At 37.5% G+C, this 23,838-nt stretch overlaps 1 protein-coding gene across 1 annotated transcript in view; it reads left to right on the top strand.

The window, feature by feature from the left end:
- The window catches only part of LOC108783146 (uncharacterized), a 39,082-nt gene extending 15,386 nt beyond the window's left edge, over positions 1 to 23,696 (top strand). Inside the window, exons 2-5 of the mRNA XM_018551637.1 lie at positions 19,188 to 19,331; positions 21,346 to 21,668; positions 22,380 to 22,654; positions 22,949 to 23,696. Coding sequence (XP_018407139.1) covers positions 19,188 to 19,331; positions 21,346 to 21,668; positions 22,380 to 22,654; positions 22,949 to 23,696 — 1,490 coding nt within the window. The remainder of the gene's footprint in view (positions 1 to 19,187; positions 19,332 to 21,345; positions 21,669 to 22,379; positions 22,655 to 22,948) is intronic.
- Positions 23,697 to 23,838: the final 142 nt, after the last annotated feature.

Genomic DNA, 23,838 nt, shown 5'->3' on the forward strand with positions numbered 1-23,838 from the left:
TAGGCGATTTATAGCTATCGTCAGCACTAGAGGAAAAGGTTGAGAGAGACGTGCGCGCGCGGCGGAGGACGTTCGATTCGAGACCGAGATTGCTGGCGGAGCCTTGAGGCGCGATCGTAACTCATAATTGATGAGCGGCACGTCGAGGATCCAGATCTCCGTGGATCGGCGTTGCCTCGAAAAAAGTCGCCCGAGTCGGCACTGAGAATAGCACGCGTGCCCCCTTGCCCATGATGACTTTATAATGTCGTATCGAGGGGCTCCGACCGCGGGCAATTATTATCCGTTTCGGTCCGCACTTTTCCGCATCGGCATCGCGGCCGACAACGCTCGCGGCGGCAGCCTTAATTACAAGGATACCCCGAGACGGCAAAGGAGACCCCGCGCGAATTCCCGGGCGTACATTGTCGTTGCATCGCGAGGGATTACGTTGCAAATCTGCGGCGCGTCGATTCATATCCTGCTCTGGAGAGAAAAATAAAGAAAGAGAGAGAGAGAGAGACCCATCGTCAGTCGTAAACACAGCTGTATTATTGCGGTCGTAAAGAGGATACGATCGAGAGCGTGAGTTTCATCGTTTCTCACCGCCGGTAATAATTTCCAAGATTTTCGATAAATCGTTATAAAACAAAATCTTATCGCTCTATCGAAACGGACCCCCGTCTCTTTCTCTCTTTTTCTTTCTCGAACATCTAAGATAGACAGTATAGAAAGATCGACAAATATAGAAAAATGTTGACACTGCGTATCTTCATCTCCCAGTTTCTTCTTTTCCGATTACATATATGCGCGCATAGCAAACAGCGTATACTAAAGATGTATAGATATTTGTTATCTTGTTCTTTGATTCTACAATTTGAGAATTCTTCAATGTGAAACTCTAAAATCAATCATCAATCTTCTGATTTCTTTCGCGGACGCGTCGAACGAGGAATGTTTTGCCGAACACCTGCATTTTCACTGCCGACAAAATTATCAGGACATATCTGAGAATCATACGTATTCGAAGAAAGGTAGTATTACGACTCGCTTCTCTTTCTTTCGCGCGGAGTACGTGGGTGTATCGACACGGTTGCATAAAATCGCCAGCGGTTCTTGTCTCGCACTACCATGTTGTCTCGCGCGATTGAACTATTGGACTTTTCAATACAGCCTGTTCATGGATCTGAACGTGGCGCGTAGGTTTAGGATTTTTTCAATCTTGCCAGCTACGTATTATCATGTCAACTATGTTGATGCACCCACAGTTATACCGGCATAAGATAAGAGGAAAAATATCATTTCTTGTTTATCATCGATCAAATATAATAGTATTTTTTATCTCTATTTTTTATCTCTTTCTTTTTTATCTCTTTATTACTTTTAGCGATTCACAAGTTTAAAGAAACAGTTCTTTTGTTCTTTTAATATAATCGCTTTTTCGAAATTCCGCAGAAAATTTGATAATGATTCTCCATACTCCAAAATATAACGAATGGTACCATTGTATACTGTTTAACGTCGTACTTCATGTACCGCTACATGCAATCAGGAAGAATCAAGATCGCTACTGTCTTTAACTGCTGACTTGTTGAGAAGATCAGCAATGAAATCAACAAATCGATTAGTCATTAACTTGATGCAATCGTGCACCGAGAAAAGCTTATTTGTAAGAGAATTTCTATCCCACTTAATCTAGATGTTATAATTGATTAGAAATTAATTTTGAAACATAAATGAGAGAGAAACTTAAGATACACACAGCTATTAAATGTAGTTTATCCTATTTTATATCAAATAGAATGGTATATTGCGATGAAAACCGCATTGTGCGTTTTTATTGTAATTTGATCATTTCGTATTTTTATTCTTTTAATTTATACTACGAATGCACACTAAAATAACAAAATTTTCCAATTAACCGCCTCTGATTAAATCGCGCGGACGAAGCATTTGTTTCATCTGTTCAGGTTCAACGGCATCGCTATCTCGACGGCTATATGTATGGCTTGGCATAACGCCGCGTGTAATCCGGCAGAACTAAGAATCGGTGCGGTCATTTCCGAGTCGTTGATACAAAATGAGCGGCGGTAATGCTGACTTAATGCGATCAAACAAGTCCACTACCGCTGTTCGTAACACGTACGGGAGCGAGGCCGCCACGGCCAGCGTGATTACCGGTAGTGGGTCCGACCGAGAGACGAGTACGTGTGTACGCGATCGCGTACTTAGCGCGGATCGGCGAGCGACCGGCCGGTCTCGGCCGCGAGTCCGGTGTACGGCCAACGGTGCCTCCGATCACGTAATCTGACTAATCGTTTCCGGTTTCGCCGGCGCGAACTCGCTTCCAGTATTATGGCCACGCGAAGTAATGTTAGACCATCTCCGCCCGTTCATCGAGCAGGCGCTGATGATACGCCTCACTCGCCATACGTAAAGGCGAATCTACACGGTTCACTTGTGACGATCATCACGGAAAGATCGCGGTCGGAAAAGAAGAAAAAAATTTATCCGTAAACAATAGTTCGAAAAAAATGCATCCATCAATTAGGAACAAAATTGCAACAGTATGAGTAAATCGCTTTGTGAAAAAAGAATTTCTGAATTTAACGAGCTACTAATATCCGCAGTGAGATTGTAATCAAGTAATTAAACTCCGTCAATGAACAAAAATTCCGTTTATCCTTTGTATTCGCTTTTTTTTCGGATACTTGTGAGACGTAAATTCGTCTTAACCTGCTCGCGCGGTAAAGGAAGAAAGGAACTAGATGGATTGTGCGGATCCATTCTGAAAACCTACGGCACAGGTTAAACTGCGTGTTTAACCCCATCTCATGAGGGGGTCTCCTCGATTGTGTACGTAGCGGACGTAACACCACCGCGAAAACGATCGCCCGCGGTGGTTTGGCACATAGGAGAACGCGAACGATTTTACACGTCGATGAGAAGTTATTGCGCTCATCTAACACGAGGACGCGGTAAAGTGCAAAAGAACAGGGTCTGTTATTGATGACCAGCGTCCGCGTAATGGATGAACAACGGTCGCGAGACGTAAACGTAACACCTCTGACGTGCAGATTCTCGAAGAATCTGCGGCAAGTATCATATACAGGCAGAAAATCAGAAAATGTAAAATTTTATAGAATGTATAGAGTGGTATTATCCCTGAATTGAGATAAAAAATTTTTCTACATGGGCAATAATTTCCTGAGATATTTACTATTGATATTGAGAATTTTTATCAAGATAAAAATATTTTTAAATACCTCCTTTGAAAGTAACTGTAAAATGCAAGTTATCTTGGATTGCCTTAGAACTATCATTGTCCTTTTCTATGATTTCTCGCGATAAGTTGTAAGATAAATTCTTTTTAGAAAAATACCTGAATGCAAATTTTGTGTACCAACTTTTCTATTTTTAATTTCATTAAATTCTTTATCAACGTTCCATAACGTAATTTAATTTTTTTTAATATAATTAATATTTTTTAACGATTAAAAAAGATCTCGGCAAAACTAATTTTCGATAGTTTATAATCAAAGAACTAGTGATTTAATTGAAATGTTGAAATCATGAAATTAGCAATATTTTTTGAAAATATAATGTATCCCGTATAATTATCCACGTTGAGGAGTTCTAAGCTTTTCGCTTGGCCAACGCTCAATTCCTGATATTACGAGATCGCAAGGTCACGCTATGCTACAAGTAATAAGGGAAATATATAGAGTTGCGATTCTTTCCGGCAAACCGGTCACGAGGATCCCTGAGGGATATACACACTACGCGCATTGTGCTGCAATGTCAGAATGGTGCACGAGCTCACGCGCGTGCATTCCTTCGAAAGCGAACAAAGTACAGCGGTTAGGCGCTAACAATACTCGTATAGATATGCCAGCCATTCTATTAGCCATCTTCGGTTTCGTGGCGAAACGCAACAGGCGAAGTATACTAACGCCCGGCGGTCACAAGTCGACCGCGCATCGAGCCGCGCATTTCTAACAAACGCGTCGGGAGTATTAAGCTCGTCTTAAATTGGAAATGCATATATTTGCGGAGTTTGTTATATAAATATTTTTTATATAAATCTTTGCAGCATGGATATACATATATATTTGCATATTAAATGTATGACAAGATTATCATAACATCAACGAATAAAATGAGCATTTGATGTATGCATATGTATATTATTCCAAGCTTGTTAAAAAACCGAGATATTTTTGTTTAATGTTAATTAGAATTAAATAAGCAACTACATCTTTTCCATTTAATTACGCAGAAAATATGAAATGTGTCACAATGACGCGCTAAGAATTCTTCAAAAGATAATGTGAAAAGAAAAGGTGCACTACATCAGTCAGTAAACATCGATCAGGAGGCTTATCCGGAAGAAATCGAGAGTGCGTATGAGACGACGAGAGAGAAAGAGAGAGGGGGGGGGGGGGGGAGGGAGGGGGAGAGAGAGCCGAAACAAGGTCATAATCCCGCGGTTGGAAAGAAGAGAAAGCATTTAGCTCTTGAGTTGACTCCTCGAAAGTATCGGGCATTGCATAACCGCGTCCAATCATCGGTACCTGGGGCGACGAGCGAGGAATTGACTCTATATTTTCATTCCTTCGATATGCTTCTTATGGATCGAGAAACGTTACGAGACTATAGATATTGTGCCCCGATGCAAAGCTCAGATATCTCTCGCGTCCCACCGTGACACGTGATTCGGTACTTATCAGATTCGACAAGAGAGTAAGAGTGAGTAAGTGAGTGAGAGAGAAGAAAGAGAGGGAACTAATGGTCGGTCCAGAAGACTCACTCTCTCGTATGAACGCAAGCGTGGGATGCGAAGGTCGACGACCCGATACCGCGAGGATCCCGTCAAGGCCGCGCCGTGCGGTCGAGCGTCACGAATTTCGCGCGATTATGTGAACGTCGGGCTCGTTCGAGTCCGGAGTGCTTACAGTATCAATACTCCACGCTTACGTTCGGCCGCAAGATAGGGTAAAAATTTATAGGTATACTAATTCCATAATGGCTAAAGATATCGGATAGTAATTTTGTAATTCCACGATATTTAGAATATTAGTCTCAATCCTGATTTCTACTTAAGTTATCTCAGATCAAACCAAATGTAATAATAATGAAATATTAGATGTGAGAAATGTAGTCGATGAACATTTATGAAAGTATACTTTATAATAGATCGTGAAAGGGATTAGAAAGCTGTCGATTGAAATAAAACTTTGAAAAGTCAATTTCCATGTATGAATCTCTGATCGAAAAGATCTAGGACGTTTTCTGTGTCGACTAGCGGAGTGTCGCGATTGATAAATGATCGAGTCGATTCAAACGCAAATTACTGTTGTACGTTCTGGACGAGCCAGGCGTCTAGGACGTATCGGATTACGAAGGTCAAGAGCGATGATCGAACACCACCTATTTTGTTCAAGGATTGTTCGTTGAATAGAAACGCAAAGTATATGTTGAAACCGCAGCCGTCACACTAATCACGATCATTGTTGTTTTATATAGATATGAACGTTTCTCTTATATAAGCTTATTCTAATGGAAGATTAAAAATAAAATTCTATAGAAAGATTACTTAAAGAAGTGTTACTTAACAATTTTTCTTTAAATTTTTGTGAATTGCACGTGCGCCTAAGAATATTTTATATATAAATGTATTATGTTAACATACTATAATTATATATAATATTTCAGAAACTTTTTTTTATAAGCAGTACATGAATTTTTTTAAATTAAACGATAATTTTTTTTTGTTATTTTTTTGTTAATAGTTTTATCGACCCGAGTGTTAATTGCACGAGAAAGTACAATGAAACATAAATGTTAAATTGTCGGAAGTCGTATAGAAAGTCTACTGTCGACATTGTCGCACTCAACTTTGTAAGAGACAGCTTTAACCTTTCAAACAACTTCGTCTTAGAAATGCATCAATAGAAATCGATACAACGACAACAAACCGGTTACGATCCAGTCGGAAGTTTACTTGTTTTGCATTACATTGCACGCAATTCGTTCTCGTCTAAAAATAACAACTCGCTTACTAACTTACGATGTAGAATTTTCATAACACAAGTGCGCACGTTGTTTCTGTCATAAAATGTAAAATCTACGTAACAATAATTTTTAACTCTAAAATTATAATGGAACGTCGTTACACGAAAACGCGTCGTTACAGTTAGAGAGAAATGAAACATTTGTGTAATAAGTTATAAATTTTTATAGGTAATTATATTTTTAATTTACAATCTTCCAAAAGTCTACCCCTCTTTATATCATAAATGATTCTTTTGTTCATTGAGACGAAAATTGTTTATTTGGCTAATTTAATTGTCTATATTTAATTAAAATTATTCAATTGATTTAATTCGTATTTTAATTGTAATAAGCTGCAGGACGCAAAACGCAGGACACAGGAAGTTGAACTTCAACTTTCAACATCCTGCGTATTGCAGTCTGCCCATTATAATCTGAAATATGTTTCACTTGCGACCTGTAACCTGTGTTCTACGCACTATGTGTAGATCGGGCTTTACGCGTCTCGCGTGAATCTGCATCATGCAACAGGTTTTCATATTGTCTGCGACAATACGTTCGCCTTACGCGCACCTATAACGCTGCAACAAGTGGTTTCCGTCCTACGGCACGACACTATTTACATACCATAATTCACATTTTTGTGACCTCAACACTCCTCGATCATCTAAGAAAGTAACAGTGAGACTTATTACATAATTCGTTCATGTAAGACTTCCATTTCATTATCCAAAAAAAAAATAACGTCGTGACAAGTGTTTTTCAGGAAAATGGCATTAAAGGAAATTATGGCAAATGTTCGCGACAAAAACGTGAGACTTCCGACGGAATAACATGGTGATTGCACTTGCGAGCGTGAGACCCGTGTCGATCGAATATATTTTATATGATTGTTTTAAATAATTAAATATATTTTTTTTGCAAGCAACAAATTCGTAACTTTCAGATTTCAACAGCAACAAATTCCTGCATTTTTACATGGATCAATTTTATTCTATGTATATTGTTTCGCTTACTTAATCTTTTTTAGCGGAACATTATTTAAAAAAAAAACTAATAGAGCAATAAATTTTTTATTTTTGGCAACTTGTTAGCAACAAATAAGCAAAAATTTTAGTTAAAATCGATTCTGTTCACTTTGTTCCGCTAACTTATAAGACATTTAAAATTTACAAAAATAACATAAGAGAGCTTTTTCTGAACAATGTTCTAAACTCTCACTTTATTTACGCAAATATTGACTAGGAGGCGATTTTTTTTCTACGCAGTGACCGTGTGAAAGTTTTCATAGTTATTATATTCTCGAAAATTATGTAGGAAAAAATTGCACGCGATGCAAATTACACAGTTCTGAATATCGTTCATACATAAAATCTCATGAATATCTTTTCCTGAAAGTTTTCCGGAAAGTTCTTGATATCGTGACATTCATATAGCAGGTACAGACAATGCATTCGGTAAGAACTGTACGAAGCTCAATGTGCTCCCGTAAAAGAGAGACTCGGAACCTTCCTCCTCTTTCTCCTCGCGCTCTCTCTCTCTCTATCTCTTTCCTTTCCCCTATGCGTTTTCCCTCCATTCGCTGTACTCGGTCTACCGTGAGGTGGATAGGTTAACTAGGAAGCCCGGGTACGCGCGCACACGCACGCGAATATGTAATTACGTTTACGTGCGTGCGCGGTGCGTTGTGTAATCGCGTGTGCTGCGTGAACCGTATGTCACGCGTCGTGCCTACGCCTACGTACGTGTTATATGCACAATTCGCAATCCGATGAAGAAGTACACGGCGCGATACGTAGAAATTGCAAGAAGGGAAAGTTCGCGATATTGTTTTTTTCGATGCCATTGCGCGTGATAACGACTATATACGTGCGAACATATGGAATCCATGATGAACGTGCATCATTTCAGACAGATTTCGAATAGAATATTTTGATCGCAGAAAGGCAATGATTTTACATGATCTCTAATATTTGATCCAGCTAAATTACTGCCAGAAATATAACAAGTCTGTTAACATGCTATACTAACAGACTCTATCAACAAATACTGAACTTGATGCGGACACGGATTATCATAAATTTTCGGTGGGAGAATCAGATAGAATTTACTGCCAATTTGCCAGCAAACTGTCAGCATTTTTCTCTCTGTTAAATTCACTTAAATGAATCTTCTACTTGAATCTCTGTTTCTTTTTCTTGTTTGATTTTCTTTGGGAAAAAAGGAAGCGCTCTGTTACAATACCATTCGAATTCTTGTATATGCACTAGTATAGAACTCAATGGAAAGTGCTTTGCGGAAGCTTCCCTCGTGATGTGTAATGCACTTATCAGATTTGTGGTATCACATTGCGGTAATATACTGCTCTGAGAACTCGGCGAGGAAAGTATTATCCACTGATATAAATACGTATCTGATATACATATCAGTAGTTTTATCTGTGATACGTATGTATGCATCTATAGCACCAATAGAAATTTACATAGTAAGGTAATAAAAAATTGATGATACATAAGATTGTATAAGAATTATTACACTAATGCGCATAAATTTACAAAGAGAAAATTTGATTGCTCTGAAATTCTATTAAAATTATTGTATATATACATATTTAATGTTTTAATTATGATTCTTACATCATGATTTTAATTAACAAACAAGGAAAATCCGCATAAAGTTGCATCATTAAATAATAATTTATTTGCTGACATCTTTGTGTACATTATCCGTTATATCATAAAAATATGAATTAAACTTTTTGTGATGTGAAAATAATTTATATTGTTTATCTTTGAAAAAGAAAGATAAGAACATTTCTCTCTCTCATAAAGAACAATTAAAGAATCCGGGCAACATTTGATATTTTAAATACATTACGATACTTATGAAATTTAAAAAATTATGTGATAATTTTGGATAATAATGGATAACAAAGAGCTATTTGAGATAAGTGTAAATCATTTAAGAAAATGTACACGAGAATAGACCCGTGTGAAGCTGGCCCCCCAAGATTAAAAAATCGATTTTTTTCTTCATGCAAACGAAAATTCCAACTGAGCATTCGTGAGCAAACGAATGCATAAAGAAAAAAATCGATTTTTTAATATTGGGGGGCCAGCTTCACACGGGTCGAGAAGAGATTTTGCAAGCGTAATCGCAAGACATGTAAGCCGTTCAGTAACAAAAAAAACATGATTCAAAATTTGATATTGTGTTTATGCAATCGAAGGGTAATCAGAAATTGAGATGATGAAACAATGATAGAGATACTTGGGAATTATTTTTCTGACGCGTTCAATCTTCGCTTGTAACGAATGGCCGTACTAGATCGAGCGTTATTGACAGAGACAAATGACTTAGAAGAAAACAAAGATCAAAGTTGGACATGTCACTCATCAAGGAGAAAAGCACCATGTGCATTCCGTCATCGTGTTTGCGAGAAAGTCGCAATATAGTACTGTGATCATTTCTGGACCTAGAATGCATTTTCGAATACATTAGAAATCGATAGGCAGATTTCAATGTTACGAAATGCTACAAGTTGACATAAGATCCGAAAAGAACATTTAAAAATGTTGCATGATGACCGATCAGGACTTAAAGGTTTTGAAGTTCATACAAACTTCTGCTTCAAGACCGAGAGCGAAAGCAGGAATAAAAGCTTCTGATTTACGTTTTGTAGAATTAATTATGAATGGGAGATTTACACAACAGAAGAATTTTGCTAAAGTTTCAGTTGTAGGTGCAAAAATAGATACAGATTTGAAAATAATTGTATTGTAGAACGCTTAAACTAATTGCTAGAATGTTAATCCATTTTATTGTCATCACGCTTATATTCTGCATCATTATTTTTACGAACCAACAAAATTATTTTCAAATCTGTACTTAACAAAATTTTTTTCAGTACTTCAGCAAAACTGTGTTCTTTTTGTGTAACAATGTTCATCGATAAACTTTTTTAAAAACAGTTGACAAGCGCGTTTCTCGAAAGCATGGATCCAAAAAGAAATGTTATCAGAAGTTGAAACAGTTCCGTGCTTCGAGGGAAAGCTGAAAGCGAAGAGGAGTGACTCTACAGAAATCAGCATGACGTTTCAAAGAGAGCAAATATCGTACAAGATGTAATTGAAAAGTCGTCTACGGCGATTGAAAATGGTTACCCGTGTCAATCAAACACGCAGTTTATCATCAATTCGCGACACGTCGAATTTTACCCGAATGAAATTTCTGTGCAAACTACGGAAAGGGAGAAAACCAGGACAACCGTTGATCATCAGGATTGTCAATCGTTCGATTACATCCAGTATATACAGAACTCGTGAACTTGAGAATATTTTCTCGTCAACTGGGCAATTATTCACTCGATCTTGACAACGATCGCGCACATTTGCCGACAAATTGTCAACAATTGTGTGCTTGATCAGAGATAGCAATCGTAGGAAAAGTCGTCGGTGGCACAAGTAGAAAAAACGCAAATTCTCAAGGCGTGTACCAGGACGAAGATTATCTCTTTCTGATGTCGCTTCATCAACAAAATGCCGTTAGTGAGGAAAATGAAAGTGAAAGCGAAGATACATACGATATTTTACGAAGAACTGCGCGCGAGAATTTGCAATCCACACATGGTGGCGTGAGAACAGTCCTATACGTTATGCAGTTTTGCGAGGTGGAAAGAGAAAGCGCGTTGGATTATTATTAAAATATTCAATATACAATAAATAATTTTATACTTTTCAAGTATTTAACTTACGTGTATCCCTTACATACGTTCAATTAACTTGCTCTTGAGGCTACAGTTTTTATAATCTAAAGATTATCGTGCACGATACAAAATTTCTATTCACGTAATATATCTGTACCATATCTTTTAGTAAATTAATGCAGTGTGTATGCGTAAAATGTTGTAGTATAAGAACACGCAATACATGCGTGTATGTAACGAGCTATACATGCGCGTCAGGCTTGTGGAGAAAAAAAACAGAGTGAGAGAGAGAGAGAGAGAGAGAGAGAGAGAGAGAGAGAGAGAGAGAGAGAGAGAGAGAGAGAGAGAGAGCGCCTTCGTCATCGCGTAAAGAAAAATTACGCAGGGCGGTAATTTGCCCGTTGATCGTTATTTATTGTGATTCTCGTGGTACGCGGGCGGACGGCTGGATATTTGCATGCGAAATTGGCAATGGCATAAGGGCATGAATCTCCTCATGCACGGCCGGACGCACGAGCGGGACGCAAGCAGAAAATGGGGCTTGCCTTACGCAATTGTATACGTTGAATGGTGGTCAGGGATCTCGGCTGTCTCTTCGTGTTGGCACGTTGACACGTATCATTTATACCTCATCATGTCCGCGGAAGATCGGCCGCTTGAGCAAGCGAGCGAGCGAGTAGCTTGCGGAAAAAAAAAAAACGCAAGGCCCCGCCTCACTCTTCTTGTCCACCTTGCCATTCGCCGTTTTGCACGTCACTCGCGGCCAGAAACGCGGCAAATTGAACGTGTCAGTCGCGATGGAATATAGATCGGAGACCCATCCGCGTGCCCACCGTCGAGAGCGAAATTCCAACCGGCCAATTTTGCGAGAATCTTATGTATCTGCGTCGTGGAAGATCAATTCAGGGCTCGGTTAAACAGTACAGCGATATTTATTCGTTTAACAGATATTCGATCTAAACTAGCGCTTGTTTTTTGGATAATATCAGAATAAATTCTAATCTATCAACACACACAAATTGCTTAATTAGCTAGTGATTAAAATATACTTTCTAAATTCGTTCCAGTGAAATCTCACTCTAAAGAGTGAAAATTGTACCAGTCTTGAAAAAGAGTAATATAATTTTCGATCTTTAAAAATGAGGTTTCACTCTTCAGAACGAGTTGTTCACTCTAAAAATTTTAGAGAGTAGAGGAACGTATTGGATACACTTAGCGTATACACGCTCGTGAGTATCATTTTGTTCTTGTTTAATATTTAGTGAACAATGATGGAATAATACTCGCCAGTATTGCGAAAATTAAGTAGAATGTAAGATATAGCCAGCCGGAAGTGTATAAAGTATTTACGAACGCGTCACGAGTTAACCAAAGCATCCCACTTTGAGTTCCCCTCGCGTTATGTAGTGATGGACGACGTGATACGTGACGCGATCAGTGAAAACGCACCCTAATATAGATCGCATCTGTCCTAAATTAAAGTAAGAGAAAGAGAACGCGATGCGATTTCCTTACGAAGTGCTATGTCACGTCGAATTTTGAAAGAGTCTCAGGATAACGAGCCTCAGGATGAATCGTGCAAAGTCTTGAGTAACAAATGATAGATCTCGAGATAAAAAATAGGTCTTACAGTCTCGTATAGAGTTCGTATCGTCAGGATATTATGATTAATGTCTGAAATTAATTGATCGTTATTAACTCCAGTAGTATTCATGTTCAGTAAATCGCCAGTCAGCTCCGATATTTTGCGCACGTGGCTCTCGCCGCTACTTCACGACGTTAACGCATATTCGATCGAACGGTCATTCCATGTTGAAACTATAATATTAATCACATGTTAAATTTGTTTATTTTCTAAAAATGCGCGAGTTTTCTTTGCTAAGCTTCTATGGCTTCTACATCTTTGAACTTAATGTAGGAAAGAACGGCGGAATTTCAAGTTCCTAAGTGAAAAGTTACATAAAAGCGACAATTATTTTTATCAATTTGATTGGAAAAAAAAAATTGATTTTCAACTACAATAATTAACATTTATATACATTAATATAAACTTTAATTTTAAACAAAAAACAAAATTAATTCGCCAAACATTTTTTTTTAAATTCAGTTTAAAATACAAAAAGAATTTACATATCTTGTTAAGGAAATAAAAATAATTGTTCGTAAAAATAATAAAGAATACTTCACTGTAATTTTTTTGCCGATGAGACAATATAAAGGTCAGTTTTGCGGGCTGTAAAATGAGATACATACGTTCGCGAGGCTTAGCAATCGGATTATGATCTCGCAGAATCGTCGAAGCAAAGAACGAATAACGGTCGCAGCGACCGTGGTCTGTTATTACTTAATCAGCAATCTGCTCTAGTTTACAAACATTGCGACTGGCCTTAACGTCGGCAAATCGAACATGGTAGCGTGAACAAGAATTCTCAATCGCAGACGGATAATTTCATGCACCGAGTAGCGCGGTAGCCAAGAAACTCCAAGAGTCCCGGCGGGTCTAAACGAATTGTTCGTCGAGCGTTGTAAATCAACGAGCACACGCCGGTTATTACTCGCTCGTTGAGAAAACTAGCGTTACGGCCGTGACGTAACGCCGAGAACGATCGAGACGAGCGAAATGTTAATTGCGCGACAATGTCCCACGTCAAGTCTATCGGGCTCGCTTGTCACGATGATTGTGTCGTAGATCCTTTGTAAAGAACTCTCTTGCGATCAAGAATTAATGATCGCTTCTAGGATCGGATGCTGACTTTCTAGAATCGAAGTCAACATTTTTTAAGGATCCTTAGCAGGACATCTAAACGAAATGATATTTACTGTGTTAAAAATAAAATATTGATTTTAACTTAAAAACATAGTGGACATTTTGTACGTATAAAAATGTTAAAATTAACATTTCTTTTATACGAAAAATGTTAATTTTAACAATTAAGTTCCGCATAATTATTTTAATGATCCAATAAAATTATTTTTAGATGTATCTGGCTAAATTTTTAGATATTTTAGCAAAACCGTTCTTTCCGTATATATCTCCACTGTTTATGTTTTTGTGTGTGCCGTAGCTTTTATACCTGGCAAAAAGTCAGAAATTGATATGTCCGTATAGGTACATGTGCCGTTCAAAGGACGATTACGCAACGTGAAAGTTACCGATGGAATTCACTCTTACTTCGACTTCGCCCTGACCTCCGTTAAAATGAGAGCGATCCAAGTAATCTGATCGACACATATGTAATAAACGCGTAACCGCTTTAACGTCCATCAAATATGTTCCACTTTTTCCCTCTTAAAAGATTAGCATACGAATATGATTATTGCGCCAACTTTTATAAAATATGCAAATTAGATTATCTAGTGTTACTCGTACATTCTGTTAAAAAGATTGATCGATTGATGATATCATTGTATATGATTATACATCGTTTTTTAATAAAAAGGGTCGAGGAAGAATGAATAACAGCTATGAATATTTAATCAAAGCAGGTTTATCACGTATCGTATATGATTAATTATCTTGCCAAATATCACCGAGTACCAATTTGGATGTCTCATATAGCCGTAGTCTTTTAATGTTTTTGTTGATCGATGTTACATGTGAGCGCGTGTGATCAATCTTTCTTCCTATTATATCACCTTTGCGTTTTTCTCTAATTGACGGAAATTGGTTATCACGTAAGCCAACGATGTGTGATATGAAGATACCTTATAAGAAAAATTTTTTAATATCCATCCATTGCCGATATTATCTCAGACCGCAAAGGATTAACCTTCGATCAAGATTACATCCAACGAAGTCTTGATCGATTCAACAGCCAGACTTGTATATATCCTGATGCCGCGACGTGTTTGAGTAACGGTTCGTACCGAACCATGAAATTTCCAAGGCTGGCCATTCGTACGGTATCTCATAATAACTTAGAACCGTAATGGGAGACAGAGTTTTACATGTCTTTTCATTTAATAAATGACACGAATGTGCTTTGCACATTCTTTTTCACGTTCCGTTTTCTTCTGTACATATGTATATGTTGATTGTATCATTCAACAGGGAATAATACGCGTTCAACTGAAAACTAGAACAATTATTGACACAAGTTACTATCGACGCTCTCATAATGTTCTCTTCTCCTCTACCTTCTGATATAATCAGATCTAATAAATCGATTTCTCGTTCTTCATTCTCATTCATATCGTTTATTCCACTTGTTTCAATTATTATCAACAAGCGTCATAAATACTTGACACTGTGTATGTGTGTGTTCGAAATTAATAAATTTAAATATCATGTAACAGAAGCTTATAGTCATGAGATAATTGCAAATGATTGATTTAACTAAAAACTGAGTTAAGTCTCAAGTGTAATGATGAACACGTATTCAATTTTATGCGAATCCGCTTAAAATTTTATGGAAATTTTATGGATATTAAACTTTATAAAATTTTATGAAACTATATACTTTAAATTTTATGTATATGTATGTACACAAAAATATACTTTTCAGTTATAAATAAATTAAATTTTATGTAATGTCATAAAATTTAATTTAATTTGTGTAACTTTTAAAAGAACATTAAGTTTTATCATTTTTTAAATTAGTGTGTATTTTATGTTAAAATGTATCAAAATAAAAAGTATAAAATATCTTATAAACTATTCATTTTTTAATAATTCTACTTCATTTTTTGTACATACAGAGTAATCTGCAGAATAAAAAAAATTATACATATTTACTTCAAGAAATATCAATGATTTTCAAGTAGTCAATCTTGAAAAATCGGTCTTTTTCAAAATTGATTTTACTATTGTTTATTTTTTAAACCATATAATTTTCGTCTAAAACATTCTTTTTCTCGAAAATACTTTACTTCAATCGACTGTATATCACTTAAAATGAAACTCCTTGTATACACGCTTAATTACTTTCACAGTGTGAAACTTACATGTTTACGATGTTTGTTGATAATTAAAGCAATTGAAATAAACAAAATGAAAGAGAAAAAGGAGAACAAGAAATCGATTTATAGAAAGTAGAGAAGAATAGAACATTACGAAAGTGTCGACAGTAATGTCAATAAAATAATAATTTGCTCCAGTTTTCAGTTAATTATGTCGAATGCGTATTACTAATATTTTTCGAACCTGGCACCAAGTAGTAGATGATCCAGAGAAGCGGGATGTATAACACAAGTGAAATCGAGGTCGAGATTGATCAGCCAAGGCGAGCACGAGCTGGTGAATGAATCGGTTTGATAAGCGTTATAACAGTTATGTCCGTAATCGATTTCCCCGTAGACGTAGGCGATATGCGCGTTCTGCGAGAAAATCTCTCGATCAATTTGTATCGTGCGTCACGGAAGTCGCTGAGATACGCTAAGCATGCCTTTCTGCATGCATTTTATCGTTTCTATTACGCGGTGAAATTGCGGATACAGGACTATAAATCGCACGTAATGACAAGTGTACCATGATGATTGCGTAAACGATTTGACAATCAGTGGCTATAGTTATCGAGAATGATTTTATAATAATTTGTACTACAATAGTACCGTAACTCGATAGAAATGTCTGTGCCGTTAAACGCTGCTGGAATCATAACGATGGAGCCGTCGTTATGACTCGAGATACTTTCTCTTCATTCAGAAGTAGTCAGTTAATTGGAGAGCACTTATCTTACTGTACTTTCTTCATTTATAACGTTTTATACTTGTAATATTTTTTAGCTTGCACTTCATATTTTTGCAGTGAAAAACATACAAAGGTTTTATTACATCTGGAGCGATGAGTAGAACATGCGCGAATATAATTGTACTTAATGTCTTCCGAATTTTTGTCCCGAATTTATATCAGCAAAAAAAATGTGGAATAAAAAAACCTGTAGAACCTAATTAGCCGAACTTGAGAACAAAATTTAAATTTAAAATTTATCGCGCGCCATTAATTGTACGGCGCGCATTTATTTTTGCCTTCCGAAAGAAGACATTGCGATTTAATCTGGCTGGATCGCGCACCGTGAAGGTCGATTAACGATAAATCCGAAATTGGCTGTAAACGTCCGCATAGTCGAAAGCCGATAAAACATCCGCAATATCCGTTCGCGGAAAGAACGTTTCGTAAAAAAGACTGGATGATCATCGGGATTCGTGCAACAGGCTCATTGTGTAAATCAACTCGAAATGGCGGAAATGGCGGTGTATAAATCGTTTACGAAACGATTCGGCGATTTATATGCTCGTACTATAAATACCTTGCCATGAAGTGGGCACATTTATATTCGGCTATAAATTTCCGCACAATCCACACCGTGCCACAAATCGACAACGGATTATCGATTTAATCTGAACTCGTGATCCTCGGATTGTCGTCGAGTATTATTTCTACAGGTAATCCTCTCCATCGATCTTGTATAGATGAAAAGAAATTAAATCACATTCAAACTTGAATAATACACTTATTGCTTTATATAAGTATGCTTCAAAATTGTATAAATAATTAAAATCGTGCCATATAAAGATTAAGAGAAAGGAATAGCAGCAAAAAGTAGCTTCAGGCGGGTGTTACAATCAACAGATTTAATGAAAATCGCGATCGATCTCGATGTAGAGGCATAACTCGATCAGCGTTATACGGTGACTTGAGTTGTCTTTATGAAACTGGATCTTAAGATCTCGTTAGATCGAGCTATAAACGTCGATTGTTTCAAAACACGGAGAGCCGCCGTTCTCGTACTCGTGTCCGGTATTAACAAAGTGGGTCAAATTGACATTGTGATTTCGCAAAAGGATTATTAGTTGACCGCCGGTGATTTTAATAGCGCGCTGGAACGTAGGTTTATGAAACCAGTCTGCGCGCCGGCCGGTTTTTCTCCGCGCTATGCGAAAGCGTGCGCCGCAAAGTGGAACGAGTTTCCACACGGCGTGCGCGTGCAGCAACGGTAACGTTTGTCATGTTCCTCGCGCGGAATGGAGCTGGGGAGCGTTAACGAACGAGCCAAACGAAACGAGGCGAGGAACGACGTGCGACGTGTACAATCGACAACACGTGCCGCGTCATCTCGTGTCCTTCCACGAGAAAGCGAAATTCCACTGACGTCGATGAAATGTGTGGCTTCACGACAAGAATGCGTCTTCCACGGAAAACGTAAAACGTTTAACTCTAATCTTTTGTAAATGGAAACAATTTGTTATATTCTTATGAAGGAAACTCAAGCATTATATAAGCAATGTTACAAAAAATTTTGATATTTTAATAATTAGCTTGTATTAACATCTAACATAATTTTGATATTCAACAAAATTATACTTCCAGATCTGTATCTATTAAAATATTTACTTTTACTAGCAAAAGCATTCTTTTCGTGCTTTTCGTAATGCTTTTGATACTATTGTAAGATATTTGTAAGATAGTTAGGAATATGGTCGGAGCTATAAAGCAATGTCTTATAAAGTTTTCTACAATAAATCATTCTCTCAGCTTTAAGTTTCTAGCCGTAAGAAATTGACCAATCATAGTCGACTGTGATTGGTCAATTTCTTACGGCTTAATACTTAAAGCTTAGATAATGACTTATTGTAGAAAGCCTATTAAGGAATAGTAATTCTTAAATGATAAGAAATATTGACTATCACAGTCAATTATTCCTCTTAACATTCGATTGTATGATTAGTCAATTTCTTATAACTTACTACACGCTTAAGGTCGCGAGTGTTGTGAATTCCAAGTGGAAAGTACCCATTGTAAGATACAAAACAGGTTAAACTGTGAGATATTTACAAACTCGACAGCTCTAATATGTCACAAATAGCTATAATAACTTAGTAGGGGCGAGCGTGCCTTAAATTGAAGTAGAAGGGGAATATAATCTCCTTACGAAGCGTTGTCACGAAACAGTCTCAGAATAACGAGCTTCGGGATAAGTTGTACAAGTCTCGTCACAAATAAGTTTCGGAGTTGTTCTTACTCGCGTAGATTTCGTATTGCTCAGGACAATTAATATCTAGAATTAATCGTTTTTATTATTAATTTCCTAATATTCACATTATTCAGTGAATTGGAATGGCTTGCTCCAATATTTCACACTGTGCGCACGTGGCTTTTTCATCGCCACTCCATATTAACAAATTTCCAGTCAAACAGTCATTTCGTATTAAGATTATAGTAAAAGAAAAATGTTCAGTTTCTATAAATGCGCGAATATTTTTTGCTAAGTCTCTCAGCCACTTCTCATCTTCAATGTATACGTCAGATTATTTTTACACGTTTCTAATAAATAGACATTCACCGAGATAAGATACTTCACAGAATCTTCATCTTACTTTTGTAACTAGAAACATTCCTCAAAAAAAAGATGTAAAATTTTTTTTTTTTTTTAATTTTTGACACTTCGTAAATTATTTTTAATTACATCTTTTTTGTGATTATATCACATGTGTTTTTTTTATATTCCAGGCTGGTTCTCGGTAGTGTCCAGTAACAGTGGTACCGGAAATGCCAGAGTGTACAGAAGAGTCGGCGCCTTGGTGCGCGCCGGAGTGCCAGCGTTTTTGCTCGCGAAACCATTGCGGGCTTACACGTTGACGCATTCCAAAATGGGTAAGTTATTTTATCAACAATCTGTATTAAAACTATTTGCAATATATAGTATGTTTTAACGTCGGTGATGTAAATTTACAATCAAATCTCGTGAGATATTTCTTTGACTTAGCAATAAGACAAAGTTATTTTCATCATTTACATTTTTTTTCGCGTACGTTCTGGCGAGTTAACTGGGTGGAGATTACTCAAGTATCTCACGTCACATATCTATATCTGGCACCCGTTGAGTTTATTATCTTGACCAACCTAAGTCCGCATTTTCCACGAGCCAACTGTCACGGCTGTGGTTATCATCCGTTGCGATCTGCCTGTGGAAATACGGCCCGCTACGAGCCACACACCGTAGTTCGTGTAACCAACTTGTTAATAATGTAGATTCTTTCTTGAGACACGAGAAAATTCCTTTGTAATTTCTTGGGAAAGTAGTATTCGGAGAAATGGCGATTGTACAACCCAAGTAGGCGAGCAATTAAGACTCGACTTATATTTTTCTTTTGTTTAAATGTAACCTTTGGTTTTATTCTTTTGATCAGTATATTATTTTTGAGAGACTCTTTATCGCGAATATATGCTTTGAATACGCAGTTCTAGTGAAGTATCTAATGCTTAATCTGATATAAGAACAAACAATTAACGCGTAAGCTTTAAATAAAACTCATAAATTAAATATTAAAAAATATTCATTATTTATATAAATAAAATTTAATATTTTAATAAAAATATGATTTTTTATATAATCAAAAAATTTTATTTATACACACAAACACACATTTCAATTATTCGAATATATAAATTTAGATTTAAAATCTACTCTTTACTTATTACATTTGAAACAGTTCTTAATCGAAGTAATTAAAGTTTTGCCCAGATTTTCTATTGGAAGGTACGATTCGAATAGTTGATCACATATGTGTTCATTCCGTAAATTTAAATCACGTGACTAGAACAGCTGTGGATGCACTTCAACGGTTGCTTCTGCGGTATCATTATTTAGACGTAAAGACCTAACGTCTCACAATCTCACAATACGTGTGTTCATACTAGCGTGTGCACAAATCTCGCGGATTATTTCTCGATCTGCAACTGGCCGTGACATGAATGTCAATGTGTTCGTAATGTGTGGCTTTCGCGGTGTAGGCTCGTGCGCTTAAACATATAGGCAAGGCGAGGTTTACGCGCGACGAGAGCGCGTAACGTAATAGGCACGCGGCATGGTGAAAGCCGTCCTCACGGACGCGCGTGCATACACACCGATACAGCTCGCGGCGCGAGCATTATGCCATTACACACGCCGCTGTAACAATTATGGTCACAGCGGAAAAGGATTTTTGCGCGAGCGCATTCCTCTCGGTTCCTCCTTTCAACGAGATCCGGATAGGTCCCGCAAGTTCGTGGCGGCGACGTTGACTCGCGTCGGCGCGGCGTCCGTTATCCGACGCGTTTATTGTTGTTAATTGCTCGCCACCCCGCCTTTTGATCATACCTACGCATCAGCGCAACGGTACACGATCGATGCATGCGATTCATATGGAAATTCACTGGTATGTTCCTCGAGTTTCAAGATGATATCAAACCGGCCAGTTTAGACAGAGACGTGTTATTACATTAGAAGCGCGTGTAAAGGCTCTCGTGACGCGTGAGATGTGTATCCTTATAAAACCACATATCTACAGCAAAAGTAAGAAAAGATTTAGAAATAAAGTTAAAATTTTCAAAGATTATATCCCTGCAGTATCATGGAATATAATAAAAGTTTAAGATTTTAGAAAAATATATTAATTAGATAGAAAATAACAATCATATTGTATAATTTATATTATATTGATAATATAAAATAAGAAAAAAAAATTGTAACAATTCATTTTTGCAAACAGTAATTAAAGTCGACACAGGTTTGACTGATTCTTTGCTTTAAAAAAAAAAAAAAGAGTGAGTCGGTTAAATCCTAATTGAACTTTGTCATTTACGATAATAGTATTATGTATCAAGTTTAAGTTGATTTCTGTCGCAGAAAATGGAAATTTGCGAGCTCACTACACAAAGACGACGGTGCGCGCTGGTGAAGTTCTGCGACTTACCGCCGTTTTCCAGGACACTCGTCGCGCTCCGGTCGCCAGCGGCGTGTCTGGAATCGTCCCAGAAGGCAAATGTTCGAGATCCTCGGAACGGGATCAATATGCCCAGTGCTTGGACTCTCACGGGCATGAGTTGTTCGCGCCGCTTTCAGCTAGAGGCGAGTTCTACGCGACTTGTCAGAGCGGCAGTCTCGACACCGGCAGCGATGCAGTGCTTTACAGAGTTCATCAGCTCGCCAGGAGGGATCTACCTCTGAGGGTAAATCTCATATCTCTCACAAAACCTTAAGGTTAATTAATCATAGTTGTGCACTGTTAAATTCATAATGTAAAATTATACTTAATTTAAATTATTTTTAATTATTTCTATAAGTCGCTAGTGCTTCTACTATGTAGTATATCGTTAAACAATTTATCTCAAGGAAATGTATTAAGTTTAATTTAAATTTAATTTATTATTTATTAAGTGTGTACGTTAATATGAGCTTTATTTACTTTGAAATTAACCAAACAGAAATACATTAATTTAAATTTTGACACATTTAAATTAAAAATAACAAAATTTTGTTTAACTCAAGAGATTAGATGGCCATTGCTTCTTTGATATATTGAGTGTCCCGAATTTAAATGTTTAAACTTCGAGAGCGTGTAGAGAATCGATAAACTAAGAGAAAAGTCCTGTAGAGATATGCACGTTTTGCTTTGTTTTGGAGAAAATTGCAAAAAGAGTAGCAAAACAAAACGTAGTTGTTTCGTTTTTGCACTTCCTCTGAAGTATTATTGTCATTGAAATCGTGCACGAAAACAATAATAATTCCGTTTTCAGGTGAAAACTTTTTTTGTTTGTTTACATTTCTGCCTTTCTCTTATAAATTTGTCAGTTACTCGTCAGAAGCTATCGAATTGAATTACTTCTGTCACAATAATGTATATAATAATAGTGTATACAATTTGCGTGTATGATTCCCAGGTACGTCTAGTTGCTGGACCCTTGCCCATACCGTTGCCGCGAGATTATAGCGGTCTGATGCAGTTAGAGAACGCGAATAGAGGACCGATAGTTCTTGGCTGTGCGGTACCGCTGATGCCTGAAAGACCCTTACCCAATGCTACGGTGCCGGAACTCCTAGAGCTCGTCGCGACTGGTCCGACCGCGCCTCGGGTGAAAAGAGCACGACTGGGATGCCCTTCCGAGGCGAGATTGCTCGCCTCGCCGAAAATGCAACGATTACTTTCGGCTTGCAGGTAAGAATCTTAATTGCTTGAAAAGAAAACATAACTTTATAGGATGTAATTATTTAAATTATGCAATATTAAAGGTAGATATTTTAAAATGAAAAAATTTTCTTTCTTGCGTTAATTAATAATTAAGTTTCTTGCGTTTGCATTATTAATTTCAGTATAATAAAAATTATGTGCATTTGCGCACAATTTTTACTGTGATCGAGACATTTTTTTTTATTAATTATATTTTAAATGATTTATTTATAATATATATAAAATAAACAAGGGGGTCATCATACGTTTTGATACTTTTAGAAGAGCTTTAGATCAGAGAGCAACCGAACCTCGAGTCGCCCCACCAAAACCGGCTTCCAACAATAGTCAACTAAAAGAACTGCATTTAAAGGAAATTAAAGCGAAGCCTGAAGCAAAGCCGATACTGCAGAGCTTGAAAGAAGGTCTAGAGCATATCAAGAAGACAACGATTCGCGATCGAAGCAGCAATAGCCGCAATACCGGCAATAATCATAGCTTTCTCGACAGAATCTCGAGGATAGCGCAGGGTGGCAAAAGCAGAAATCCAGCAAAGAAATCGGCATCTTTCACATTTGCCGTACGACCAGAGATCGGCATGCGGTCACCAGAAAGGTACGCCAGTCTAGAATCAGAAACAAACTTGATACAGGCATCGCAGGCATCTAGGCAGCAAGTGCAGCGTTCGATTTCGACGAGCGTTCTTGAAGTACAGACCAGCAGTCCAGATATGGATCCACCGTACTCCAAAGTGAGAGACAGTCTCACGCCATTGCCTCCCACTCCGCCACCAAAACTGGAAGAGATCTACGCCGAAATTTGTGAACCCGGCAGCGGTAATGGTTCATCGCGGGATTCATCGCATGAGGAAAAATCGCCGCCGAGCAACGGAGGGAGCAACGGAGGGAGCAACGGCACTAGAGAACGAGATCGGGGCTATGTGAAGCTTGCACTGTCCCATTCCGAGATATCCGATGTATCAGCAAGTACTGGCGACGACGAAGAAGGTATTTATAATACTGTATGTTAAACGCGCACCTTTCGTTGCGGTAGATCCAACATTCACGGGAAATTGTGATAACTGATTCTAGGCTCGACCGGAACAAATAATGTTATTTGTATAGAGTCGAAAAGTCGTGGGAATTCTTTGATCCAGTATATCACTGTGGATA

Source organism: Cyphomyrmex costatus, unplaced genomic scaffold (assembly GCF_001594065.2).
Source record: "Cyphomyrmex costatus isolate MS0001 unplaced genomic scaffold, Ccosl1.0 scaffold142, whole genome shotgun sequence".
Classification (NCBI taxonomy): Eukaryota; Metazoa; Arthropoda; class Insecta; order Hymenoptera; family Formicidae; genus Cyphomyrmex; species Cyphomyrmex costatus.